Source organism: Lolium rigidum, chromosome 1, assembly GCF_022539505.1.
Source record: "Lolium rigidum isolate FL_2022 chromosome 1, APGP_CSIRO_Lrig_0.1, whole genome shotgun sequence".
Classification (NCBI taxonomy): domain Eukaryota; kingdom Viridiplantae; phylum Streptophyta; class Magnoliopsida; order Poales; family Poaceae; genus Lolium; species Lolium rigidum.
Window position 1 is genome coordinate 327,585,553 of NC_061508.1, and position 14,009 is coordinate 327,599,561.

At 42.9% G+C, this 14,009-nt stretch overlaps 1 protein-coding gene across 1 annotated transcript in view; it reads left to right on the plus strand.

Moving 5' to 3' along the window:
• The first annotated feature begins 4,407 nt into the window (after nucleotides 1–4,407).
• Nucleotides 4,408–14,009, plus strand: part of LOC124662939 (putative F-box/kelch-repeat protein At1g12870) — a 74,067-nt gene continuing 64,465 nt past the window's right edge. The window contains exon 1 of the mRNA XM_047200718.1: nucleotides 4,408–5,410. Coding sequence (XP_047056674.1) covers nucleotides 4,408–5,410 — 1,003 coding nt within the window. The remainder of the gene's footprint in view (nucleotides 5,411–14,009) is intronic.

The window sequence follows — 14,009 nt, forward strand, 5'->3', positions numbered from 1 at the left end:
CTACCCACGAAGACTGCTGCGATCCCCTATACTTGTGGGTTATCAGCTACCTCTCCTCCGAATGTGACGTTTAGAAGAGTTTTGCTTGGACAAAGGCTATTGGCGTGGAATACCTTAATTCAAAGGCTGGGGGATATGAATCTATCACCTGAACCAGATGAATTTAGGTGGAATTTACATGTTGATGGTTCTTTCTCAGTCAAATCTTTATACAACGCCATACTTCATTCTGATGTACCAGTGGATAATAATAAGAAAATTTGGAAGATGAAGATACCATTAAAAATAAAAATATTCGGATGGTATCTTCGTCGAGGTGTCATCCTCACCAAAGACAATCTTGTTAAGCGGAATTGGCAAGGAAGTAAGCGATGTGTTTTTTATCATCATGATGGAACTATTAAACACCTTTTCTTTCAGTGCCAGTTCGCGAAATCTATTTGGTCAGTCATCCAAGTAGCGTCTACATTGTACCCTCCGACTAGTGTGGCCAATGCTTTGGCAATTGGCTTCATGGTATAGATTCAAGGTTTAAGTTGCTTCTTAGGGTGGGGGCGCTAGCAGTTATCTGGGCGCTTTGGTTGAGTAGAAATGACAAGATTTTTAATGATAAAAATTGCTCTTTGTTGCAGGTCATCTACAGATGTACATGTATTCTCCGTTTGTGGTTGCCTCTTCAGCGCATGGAGAACCGAGACCTATTTACGGAGGTCTGTACACGGTTGGAGGCTACGTCGAGGGATACTTTTTCCCTACTTGGGTGGCAGCATAGTCTACGGATTGAAGCACCTCCCACACCTTAGGCGTTATATGATTCATTGTTTCGATACGTGTTCCGCCTAGTTTCTTTTTTATTCTGACATTTTTTTGGTTCTAAGACTCTTAAACGGCTGTGTGCACCCTGGTTGTGCAGAGGCTGGATGTAATTGCTTATGAAAAGTAATAAAGCATTCATTATAAAAAAAATGTAGATTGTGCGGGTTCCAAAATTTTTAGTTTTTACGGTCGGTGTAAGGCTTAAATACTACAGTACTATGAGTTAGTGACGGGAATCATCGTACATATAGGAGCGTCCAAAAAGAAGAGATGATTCCCATCCGAATCAGATCTCCCGATCGTGTATTAAACAGTACCAAGTCTCTTCTTTTCTGGCGCGGTTAAATACCAAGCCCTGATCTCTCCCTATAATCAAAGCAATCCCCAATTAAGGCGTAGATCTCCACGGTTTCACTAGCCGGGTTGGGATCGCCCATGGGGATGATGCAATCGCGCTTGCGGTGTTCTTCACAGCCCACGCCACCGCGCAACGCCGTCGCTTCTGTCTCGCTGCCACCGGACGCCATCTTTGACATCCTCTCATGGCTGCCGTTGAAGTCCCTGTGCCGCTTCTGTTGCGTGTCCAGGGAGTGGCGCGCCCTCATCTCCGACCCAGCCTTCATCGCAGCGCACAAGGCTCGCTCCGAGCCTCTCATCGCTGCCAACTCCTTCAGCGAGCCAACGACTCTACGGCTCATTGACATGGACGGCAATGTTGTGAAGGTGATCAAAACCAAGGATCATATTTTTAGTTTTATCTGCGCAAGCTCAGATAACATCATATGTGTCCTCGGCCATTCCTTGCTACAAGCTAGAGTGATTATCCTCGCAACAGGAGATATATTGGTGGCCAGCATTAGAGGTACCTTCATAGGTTTCGGCCGTGCTACCCCGTCTGGTGTCTACAAGATGGTTTGCATCAGTACCCGCTGCTGTAGGATCCTCACCATTGGAGATGGTGTGGGGTGGAGGCAAAAGCAATCCCCCCCACCCAAAGGTATCTCCTATCATAGTAATCCTGTCACGGTCAATGGCGTGTTATACTTCGCATCGCAGATACATGGGGATAGTGTACTCTGCTTTGACCTTGAGAGTGAGGAGTGGAAAAGGGGGATTAGAGGCCCGCCCAATGTGGAGCTGAGCGGTGTTACATCACTTTGGGCGAGCTAAACAGCACCCTATGTATGATGCAACCAGAGGTTGACAATGGATTCACAATCATATGGCTCCTAACTAATGCCGACAAGGGCACGTGGTTCAAGCTGTACACGATCCCCTTGGACCCATCTACATACGATCGTATGATACCTTTGAGGATGTTACTTGATGGTGGGAAACTGCTCTTCTACGTCACAGATGATTCCATGAAATTACCGGTGCTGCAAATCTTTGACCCACAACATAGGACATGCTCGGACGCGCCCAAGATTCTAGCAGGTGACCATGGCGGAAGTATCAGCCTTTGCAGCTTGCGCTAGGAGGGTTTTATCTATATTTAAATTCTTAGGCATTTCCCCCGCTATGTAGGCAGCAGGACAAAGACCGGTTAGACAACAACATGCATGAGGATCTCCTAGTGGCTACCCGTTAATTTTCATTCTCACATAGAGTTGTATCGTTACCTGTTTTAATTCCAGTTGGGCATGTTTGTGCTGTGCTTATTTTCTTGACTTGCAATTGAACCTTATTGATGTGGTTGTTTTATTTACGAAGTGCAGTGAAATCCTGTTTCGAGAAAACTACCCAGCCAGGATCTACTGCCCAAAATGCTCTATGTTCTGTAATTTTTTATTTTGAAAAGTTTGATGCGGTCAAACAAAATTCTTAAGCTCTCTATTAAAGAAAATGGAGTATGCAGTTTTCCTTGAACGAAAATGCTTCACACACGACAATTTTTGTCCGATCAGTGTACGACGGTCCGTTCTCCTCGTGCTAAACCTCTTCCCTTGCACAAGTCCAGTTCAGATCCAAACCGCGCTACTGCTCAGCCTAGTAAAATACCCTTGGCTCCGAAACATATACTAAGGACATCTCCAACGAAGAGACACAAACAGACGCTGAGCAATCTTTTACGTACGCATGATCGAAAACTGCGTCTGAGACCAGGCCCAGCGGCGTGACGCATAGTAACCGGGCTGTCTGCGGAGACGCAAACCTTACCCAAATATGCGTCTCTGCGGACGCTGCAGACGCGTCGAGTGCCCGCTCGTGTCTGGCGGATGTTTCGTCGGGCCCGCCTGGCAGCAGCCCATGCTCGATGCGTCTTCTCAGGCGCGTCAATACTGACGCCGAGGCGTCCCTTCGGCAGTCTTCAACACGTTAATAGCGATGTCTCGCGTGCTTCTGCGACACGCCGACAACATGGAGGCTGCATTGCTGGCGGAGAGAGCTCGTTGGGACGCTGCCATGTCGGAGGGCCAGGCGCGCTAGGGTTGGGAGGAGGGGCTCCATGACCGTGATAGGCGTAAGATCATGTCCATGGCCAGTTTCCCATTAGGAGCTCGAGGTTTGGGACTTGCGTCGGGTTCCCGACGATACCAGGCCCTCTAGCCACGACGACGGATAGGAGGCCGCTCGATGCGACTCAGATGGCCACCCTAACCAGTTTTTTTTTAATCAATGACGGGCGGGCGCGAGGCAAAAGCGGGAGTACACTTCGACGGCCACGGTTCGTTTACATATTATAAGTTTTAGAAAAAATTGAATTAAAATTTTACAGGTATACTATATTAATACTTACTCGTGCCAATTCTCAAGTGAAAATATGACCATATGTGGCCTACACAAAAAAAAGGAAAATAATAAAATTTGTATTTCTTTCAACAGTATCAAAATAACATGTACATGCAAATATTTATTTTACATTTTTTAAAACTTTAAATAAACTTTTTTTAAAAATTTAAATAAACCGGTGCGTCTACACCTATTTTTTACTACTAGCTATTTCAGGAAAGCCTATAACTATTTAAGATACTCCCTCCGTCCATAAATAGATGCCAAAAATTTATTTAAATTTGGATGTATCTATACACTAAATCATATCTAGATACATTCAAATTTAGATAAACTTTTGGCATCTATTTATGGACAGAGGTAGTATATGTTTACATGCGCGTCACTCAGTGGAGAGGGTCTATCTTGATGGGAACATAGACCAGGTTTTCTCTTCCCAATCCTAAGTCACACTTCCAGCCCAAAGCCAAACCGATCGTGTGGTAAGTTGGATCGTACAGAAATCGAATAAAATTTGTCGTGTGTGTAGCAGCACTCTTCCTTGAAACCTGAAGATTAACAAGAGGGTTGCGTACATGTAGTACAGACTCAGCTTTCTGGGTCCCGATCCGAGTAACAGTGCAGCCACATATGATCGTACGAATATCGTACGTATAGCAGGACTCCCATCCGAATCAGATCTGGGTCCCGATCGTGTATTAAATACCAAGATCTCTTTTTCTTTTGGCGCGATTATATATACAGTAGTACCAAGATCGTTTCCCCTGATCGTGTATCCCCGAGGCGTAGCCGTCCACGGTTTCACACCCCGGGTGGGGATCGCCATCGCAGCGCCGTCGTCGCCACCGCGCAGCGCCCATGGGGATGATGCTATCGCGCTTGCGGTGTTCTTCCCAGCCCACGCCACCATGCAGCGCCGTCGCTTCTGTCTCGCTGCCACCCGACGCCATCTTTGACATCCTCTCATGGCTGCCGTTGAAGTCCCTGTGCCGCTTCCGTTGCGTGTCCAGGGAGTGGCGCGCCCTCATCTCCGACCCAGCCTTCATCGCAGCGCACAAGGCTCGCTCCGAGCCTCTCATCGCTACCAAATCTTTCAGCGAGCCAACGACTCTACGGCTCACTGACATGGACGGCAATGTTGCGAAGCTGATCAATACCAGGGACCATATCTACAAATTTGTCTGCACAAGCTCAGATAACATCATATGTGCCGCCGGCTATTTCTTCCAACAAGCGACAGTGATTAACATTGCAACAGGAGAGATATTTGTGACCAGCATTAAAGGTACCTTTATGGGATTCGGCCGTGCTACCCCATCCGGTGTCTACAAGATGGTTTGCATCCATCCCCGCTCCTCTAGCATCCTCACCATTGGAGATGGCGCGGGGTGGAGGCAAAAGCAATTCCCACCACCCAAGGGCATCTCTTATCATAGCAGCCCTATCGCGGTCAACGGTATGTTATACTTCGCATCACAATTACATGGGGATAGTGTACTCTGCTTTGACCTTGAGAGCGAGGAGTGGAAAAGGGGGATTAAAGGCCCACCCGGTGTAGAACCTAAGCCGTGTCACATCACTTTGGGCGAGCTAAACAGCACCCTATGTATGATGCAACCAGAGGTCGACAATGGATTCACAACTATATGGCTCCTAACTAATGCCGACAAGGGCACATGGTTCAAGCTGTACACGATCCCCTTGGACCCATCTACATACGATCGTATGATACCTTTGAGGATGTTACTTGATGGTGGGAAACTGCTCTTCTACGTCACATATGATTCCATGAAATTACCGATGCTGCAAATCTTCGACCCACAACATAGGACATGCTCGGACGCACCCAAGATTCTAGCAGGTAAGCACGGCAGAAGTATCGGCCTTTGCAGCTTGCGCTAGGAGGGTTTTTATCTATATTTAAGTTCTTAGGCATTTCACCCGCTATGTAGGCAGCAGGATAAAGATCGGTTAGACAGCAGCATGCATGAGGATCTCCTAGTGGCTGCCCGTTAAGTTTCATTCTCACATAGAGTTGTATCGGTACCTGTTTTAATTTCAGTTGGGCTTGTTTGTGCTGTTGCCCCAGCGAAATCTGCTTATTTTGTTGACTTGCAATTGAACCTTATATGGATGTGGTTGTTTTATTTATGAAGTGCAGTGAAATCCTGTTTCGAGAAAACTACCCAGCCAGGATCTACTGCCCAAAATACTCTTATGTTCTGTAATTCTTTATTTTGCAAAGTTTGATGCGTCAAACAAAATTATTAACCTTCTCGATTAAAGAAAAATGGAGTATGCATAACTTCTCCTTGAAACCTGAAGATTAGCAAGAGGGTCGTGTACACATAGTACAGACTCAGCTTTCGGGGTGTAATATCCTAGAGACAACCTGAAGCTAGTATATGTGATTAAGTGATTGACTAAATGCCGTTGACTATGTGCTCATTCACTCTCTTATATGTCGTTCGACTGCTGTAGTCATGTCTGCAGCCTTTAAATATGGAAGAAAATATTCCTGGAATTTTTGTGCTTTAAGAAACCTGACGCTCTCAGGTCTCAACTCTCGACTCAAGTTTGAGTACATTGATATGAAACCGGACACTCTGAAAGTTCTCGAGGAGTTAATGTTGTTTGCGTACATCAGGTTTGCATGGTGCATATATTTGAAGAGTGGTTGTATGCATCATGTTCTATTGACAGTGATTGGAGAGAATGCCAACAAATGGGCTATATATACTGCTATATATACTCATTTCACAAGAAACTAAATCGTGACAGTTTATTCAGAATTTGGCAGGAATTCCCCGAGGCGATCATGCGGCTGCACGGTGAGGTAGCAGAGGTCACTCTGCAGTGTTCCTCCTAAGGCGGGAGTCAGCGTCGCGGGGGTCACTTGAATTATTTAGCAGATGACGAGTATTGAGTCTGATCTGCTGTAATTAGCCATCATCCATTTAGAAAGGTTGGTCTCTGCATTCTAAATCTTCCCCAGCATATGATTTTTTTTCCTGATCACCAATACGCGCTCTGTTCACTGCACTACTACTAACCAAATAGTGTGCTTGGCTGCTTGCTAATGCTAATTTCGATGCTTCAGAAAAACAGAGTAGATTGCTGCGGTAAGAGCATCTCCACCGGCGCCCCCGATAGCAATTTGGGGGCCGGGAGCCAAAATGGGCTCGCACCGGCGCGTCCCAAATGGAGCCGGCGATTTTTGGAGCCTAATAGAAGCGCCGGCAACCCCGTGCCGGCCCCTTCGCCAAGAACACGAATCGGGCGCGCCGGCGCCTCGCAGGGCTGAAAATTTTGGGCGTGGGAGCCGCCTGTCAGCCACACAACAACAAAATATACATCTTCTCCCTCAAAACCCCGTTCCCCTCCGCCGCTCATTTCTCCCGCCAGCCGCTCCATCTCCCATCCAGCCTCCAACCCGAAAAATCCTCGCCGCCGCGCCATGGCACCAAAAAGAAAGGCTCCGGTGAAGGCAGCGAAGACGCCGACGAAGGCACCGCCGAAGACGCGCACCGTCGCGCCGAAGGAGAAGTCGGCGACCATGTCGCAGGAGGACTGGGAGACGGACATGGACCTCTGATGACCCACAAGTATAGGGGATCGCAACAGTCTTTGAGGGAAGTAAAACCCAATTTATTGATTCGACACAAGGGGAGCCAAAGAATATTTGTAAGACTTAACAGCAGAGTTGTCAATTCAGCTGCACCTAGAAACAGACTTGCTCGCAAGAGTTTATCAGTAGCAACAGTTTTATAGCATTAGCAGTAGTGAAATATAAGCAACAGTGTAACAAAGACAGCAATAGTGATTATAGTAAACAACAGAATTAAAATATTGTAGGCACATGGATGGATGAATGGGCGCTGCATGGATGAGAGAACTCATGTAACAATCAAGTTAGGGCATTTGCAGATAGTAATAAAACAGTATCCAAGTACTAAACAACCATAGGCATGTGTTCCGTATATAGTCGTACGTGCTCGCAATGAGAAACTTGCACAACACCTTTTGTCCTACCAGCTGGTGGCAGCCGGGCCTCTAGGGAATCTACTGGTAATTAACGTACTCCTTTTAATAGAGCACCGGAGCAAAGCATTAACACTCCGTGAACACATGTGATCCTCATATCACAGTCTTCCCCTCCGGTTGTCCCAATTTCTGTCACTTTGGGGCCTCGTGTTCCGGACAACAATATGTGTATACAACTTGCAGGTAAGATCATAAAGCAATGAATATCATCATGAATTGATAACATGTTCAGATCTGAAATCATGGCACTCGGGCCCTAGTGACAAGCATTAAGCATAACAAGTTGCAACAATATCATAAAAGTACCAACTACGGATACTAGGCACTATGCCCTAACAATCTTATGCTATTAAATGACCAATCTCATCCAATCCCTACCATCCCCTTCAGCCTACAGCGGGGGAATTACTCACTCATGGATGGGGGAAACATGGATGGTCGATGGAGAGGCGTCGGCGGTGATGATGGCAACGATCTCCTCCAATTCCCCGTCCCGGTGGAGTGCCAGAACGGAGTTTCTGGTCTCGATACGGAGTTTCGCGATGGCGGCGGAGTTCTGGATGTCTTCTGGCAAATTGGTCGAACCCCCTCGCGTTTTTAGGTCAGAGGGCTTAAGTAGTCGAAAGGGGAGCGTCGGAGGCTGGCCGAGGCGCCGCCACCATAGGCCGGCGCGGCCCAGGGGCCCACCGCGCCGCCTGGTGGTGTGGGCTCCTCGTGGCCCCCCTCCATCTCATCTTCTGGCTCCATCAATCTTCTATGAAAATAGGTCCATTGCAATTATTCCCGGGGATTTTCCTGAAAGTTGAGTTTCTGCACAAAAATAGGACACCAGGGCAATTCTACTGAAAACAGCGTTAATCCGTGTTAGTTGTATCCAAAATACACAAATTAGAGGCAAAACAATAGCAAAAGTGTTCGGGAAAGTAGATACGTTTTGGACGTATCAACTCCCCCCAAGCTTAGCTTATTGCTTGTCATCAAGTAATTCAGTTAACAACTGAGTGCGATAAAAGAACTTTCACGAACACATTTGTTCATATGATGTAAATATTCTCATGATATGGACAAGTACTCACTCAATTCATAATAAGATACATGCAAATAAAGTCATCTAATAGCTATGTCAATCATGGGAAAGATACCAACAAATTAATAACAAGCATCATGAATCATGTCTATCAGCAGGATTGCAATGTTCATAAAAAGATATGATAGAGTGGTATCTCCCTTGCCCGTATTTGTACAGCAAAACATAAATACCCAGGCACCTCTGAAATTCATGGAAAGATTAGAAGTAAAGATTATGAAAGATAAAAGCATCAAAGCTATACCACAGTTAACTATATTTTGGGACAAGCATATAATACTAAGAATGACAGTTGTGCTCTCAAGAAGGTGCTCAAACAAGGATTGTGACTCAACATAAAAGTAAAAGATTGGCCATTCACAGAGGGAAGCAGGGATTAACATGTGCTAGAGCTTTTCATTTTTAAAACAGAAGTAAAATTGTTTTGAGAGGAGTTTGTTGTTGTCAACGAATGGTAGTGGGTACTCTAACTACCTCGTCAACCAGACTTTCAAGAGTGGCTCCAATGAAGGATGCTATCTCTACCAGCAAGGTAAATCATCCCTCTTCTCTTCTGTTTACACACACATTTTAGTTTCACTATGGATGACACTCCCCCCAACCTTTGCTTACACAAGCCATGGCTAACCGAATCCTCGGGTGCCTTCCAACATTCACATACCATGGAGGAGTGTCTATTTGCAAAATTAAGTTGCTTACTGATAAATCAGGGCAAAACATGTGAAGAGAATTATTGATGAAAGTTAATTAGTTGGGGCTGGGAACCCCGTTGCCAGCTCTTTTTGCAAAATTATTGGATAAGCGGATGTGCCACTAGTCCATTGATGAAAGTCTGTCAGGAGTAAATGACAAGGTTGAAAGATAAAACACCACATACTTCCTCATGAGCTATAAAACATCGACACAAATTGAGAAGTATTTTGAAGGTTTAAAGGCAGCACATGAGAATTTACTTGGAATGGTTTGAAATGCTATGCATAGGTATTTATGGTGGACACTTTGGAATAACTTGGTTTTTCAGGGGTTTGGAAGTACGAGCAGCATTCCCGCTCAGTACAAGTGGAGGCTAGCAATAGACTGGGAAGCGACAATCAAGAGAGCAATAACTGTCATAATCATGCTTGCGACAAAATAAATTAACGGAGGCATAAAAGTGATACAAGAACTCTGAGGCAAAGTAAATCATCGAGGCTTAATTGACTTTTGTTCAGTCATATGCATGCGTGAGCATGTGCCAACTCGATTCAAGTGAATTATTACCTATCTATGAATAAAACAATACAAGCAAATATTTATGACATGCTACTCATATTAATAGATTGGAGCTAAACATGAGAGATCATGAGCTACTAGACTTTCTTAAATGACATATACCTCACATGAACCAACTAAGCATGCTCACATGGATGAGTATATGTACAAAAATGAAAATAAATAGAGTTCATACCAGCCTCTCACCACAGTCGAGTTGTCATAGATCGTCATTATTGCCTTTCACTTGTCTAGCTTGAATAATATGAAATGAAAACCAAGCTCCAGCCACCGGAGACCGCTGAACTCCATAATGATCTTTATAAAACCAAAGAAGAAAAACAAATATTTTTGGCGTTTTCGAATTGGAAACAAGAACGAAAGGAAACAGACAAACAAAGCAAAATCTTTTTGGATTTTCTCATAGCAAACCAACGCTAGCAAATAAAGCAAAATAGGAACAAGAAACCAAAAATAAACAAATGGTAAGAGAAACAACAGAAATATTTTTGGTCTTTTTATGTTTTAGGAAAGAAACAAAGCAAAAACAAGAGAATCAAAAACTGAAAGAGTCACATAAACACAAAGTAGCAGAAATCCGTCAAACTTGACAGCAGTACAGGAATCAATTTTTACGAAAATCTTCTGCTGTTCAACTTGAAAAGTTCTCAACTAATGAAAGTTAGATAATAACCTGGGAAACATGCACAAAAATTGGCTTCTCAAAATAACGTTATGGCTGTTTTTAGGAATTTCTTTAGTATCAGTCCAGAATCTATTTTTAGACAGCACTTCCCCAAATATCATCTCACTCATATTAGAAGCCACCTTAAGAGGCGAAACAAGTATGTACAAGTATCCGACAATTGTAATATGCAATGAATGAGTGATGCCGATATACCCCCCCCCCCAAGCTTAGGCTTTTGGCCTAAGTGGAGATCAACCCCAGCGAGGGTCAGGGTTCCACGCCGGTGGATCATACATGGCGTGGTCATAATAAGGTCCTTGTGTAGAAGAAAAGGATGAAGGCTCCACATGCCCAAAATGTTGATGTGAAGAACTCGCTGCGTCGGATGACAAGTTGAGGGGTACCTCGGCCTCTTCGCGGTGGACTCTCATAACTTCGTGCACCTCCAATGTTGGTGCCTATTCCACTCCATTTTCTGAAATTTTTCAACAATCATTATAAAAGTTGGTTTCGAGACATATAAATGAGGGAAACTACTGTAGGAACTTGGTAAAGTACTAAACATGCATCAAAACTAATTTTTACAACTTAGAACAAGCATGCAAGCTCACTTAACATGTCACCTACAGCAGTAAAATACTCAAGATATACTCAACCAAACGAAATTCTATTTGGATAATCGGAGGAGTCACATACCGGAGAGCAAATGTGCCAAATTTCTGACAGAAATCTGGGCTGAGAAAAGAGATCGAGAAATCCTGAGCTCTTGGGTCAAAACGCGAGTGAGAGAAAGTTGGTACGAGTTTTTTCGGGAGAGAGAGTAGAATGGGAGGAAGGGATGATTAAGTGGGGCCAGGAGGGCCCCTCACCACAGGGTGGCGCGCCCACCTCCTTGGCCGCGCCGGCACATGGGGGGAAGCCCTGGGGTGCCCCACTGGTCAGCCCCAGGCACTCCCAGGTTTCTTTTCGAAAAGTAAGACCAACAGTATAATTTTTTGTAAATTTTTTAAAACTTTGAAAAATGCACATTTATGGGTGTTAAAATTATTATTACAGGGCAGAAAAAGATTTTCAAACCTCTAAACAACTAAAGCATCTTGCAAAACAAATAGTACTACAACAAGTAAAACAAGTGGAGGAAGAAAGAAATGTTGTTTTGCTCTTCCATGCATATAAAATGTACTTGTTAACAAGGTTGATCAAGTCTTGCCACCAAATAAATTTTACATGACATAAGAAGAAATAAACCTCAAGTCAATCATGTTACCTTGTATTGTATTGATATGGATCCAATCATAATATTTTGATATCCTTGCTTAGGCTCATATATAGGACAATCAATAACTCCCACTTTGATAGTTCTCAAATTAGAAATTGTATTAACTCCACATACTTTATCAATCCTCTTGGGAAAATAAACAGTATGCTCCTTGTCATCAACATTGAAAGTAACTTTTCCTTTATTGCAATCAACAACAGCCCCTGAAGTGTTAAGAAAAGGTCTTCCAAGAATAATAGACATATTATCATCTTCAGGCATTTCCAACACAACAAAATCAGTTAATATTAAGCAATTATTAGTAACTTGAACAGGAACATCCTCACATATACCAACAGGAATAGCAGTAGATTTATCAGCCATTTGCAAAGATATATCAGTTGGTATCAACTTACCTAAATAAAGTCTCTTGTAAAGAGAAAAAGACATAACAGTAACTATTCTTGATGGAACAAGGGATAGTCGGTATACCTGGGTCTCCCAGCTTCTTTGGAACTTTGCCATTGTAAGAGTAATTATCAAACATAGTGGAAATCTGTTCATTAGGAATTTTCCTTTTGTTAGAGACAATATCTTTCATATACTTTGAATAAGGAGGCAATTTAATAGCATCCGTCAAAGGGATTTGCAGGAACACGGGTTTCATCCAATCACAAAATTTATTATAGTATTCTTCTTGCTTCGATTATAGTTTCTTAGCAGGAAAAGACATTTGCTTTTGAACCCAAGGTTCTCTTTCATTACCATGTTTCTTAGCAATAAAATCTTCTTTAGTATACTTTTTATTTTTAGCATGCTTTTCAGGTTCATCTTCAACATCTTCTTTATCAGAAGCATCATTCTTATCATTATCTTTATCATGTTCATTACCACTTTCAGTTTCAGCATCAGAAATAGAAATACTATTAGGATCATTAGCATGCTCAGAGGATTCTACAACAGTTTTATGTTTCTTCGTCTTTTTCTTAGAAGAAGCACTAGTTTCTTTAGTTTGTTGAGAATCTTTTTCAACTCTTTTGGGATGCCCCTCAGGATATAGAGGATCCTGAGTAGAAACACCACCTCTAGTTGTTACTTCATAAGCATGTTTTTCTTTAGAACTATTTTTTAACAAGTCATTTTGCACTTTAGTGAGTTGATCAATTTGAGTTTGAACCATATGAAAATGTTTAACAAGAATCTTAACATCATTGGAGGTTCTCTCCACAATATCATGCAAATTACTAATAGCTTGAGAATTTTTCATTAAATGATTCTCTACTCTCATATTAAAATTATCTTGCTTAAAAACATAATTATCAAACTCATCTAAGCATTGAGCAGGAGGTTTTGAGTACGGAATATCCTCTTTACCAAAGCGTTGAAGAGAATGTACCTCAATCATGGATGAAGGGGGAGTTATCTTACATAAATCTTCTATGGGAGGTAAATTCTTTACATCTTCAGATTTAATACCTTTCTCCTTAAGAGATTTCTTGGCTTCCCTCATATCTTCATCATTTAATTTAATCATACCTCTCTTCTTCAACATTGGTGTTGGGGTTGGTTCAGGTGTAGTCCAATCATCATGATTTCGGCTTATTCTAGCCATTAATTCTTCAGCTTCGTATGGAGTTCTTTTCCTGAAAACACAACCAGCGCAACTATCCAGGTATGCCCTAGACTCAATGGTTGGTCCACTATAAAATATATCAAGTAAGTCATGCTTCTCCAAATCATGTCCTGGCCGAGCTCTGATAAGAGAGCAAAACCTTTCCCATGCTTCAGGCAATTTATCTCCATCTTCCTGGTCAAAACTATAAATTTTCTACAAAGCAATATGCTGAGCATTAGAAGGAAAATATTTTCGAAAGAAAACATCAAGCAAACCAGTTGGACTATCAGTAGAATCAGGAGGCAAACTATTATACCAAGTTTTAGCATCATCCTTTAATGAGAAAGGAAAAATTTTAGCAACAAAATAAGTACGCTTCTTGATATCATCAGAAAACAAGCTACTCAAAGTAGAAAGCTCATTCATGTGTTCTACATCACTTTCTTTTTCAGTACCACAAAAAGGTGTTTTCTCAACAATAGATATATGAGATAAATCAAGAGAAAAATCATAATCC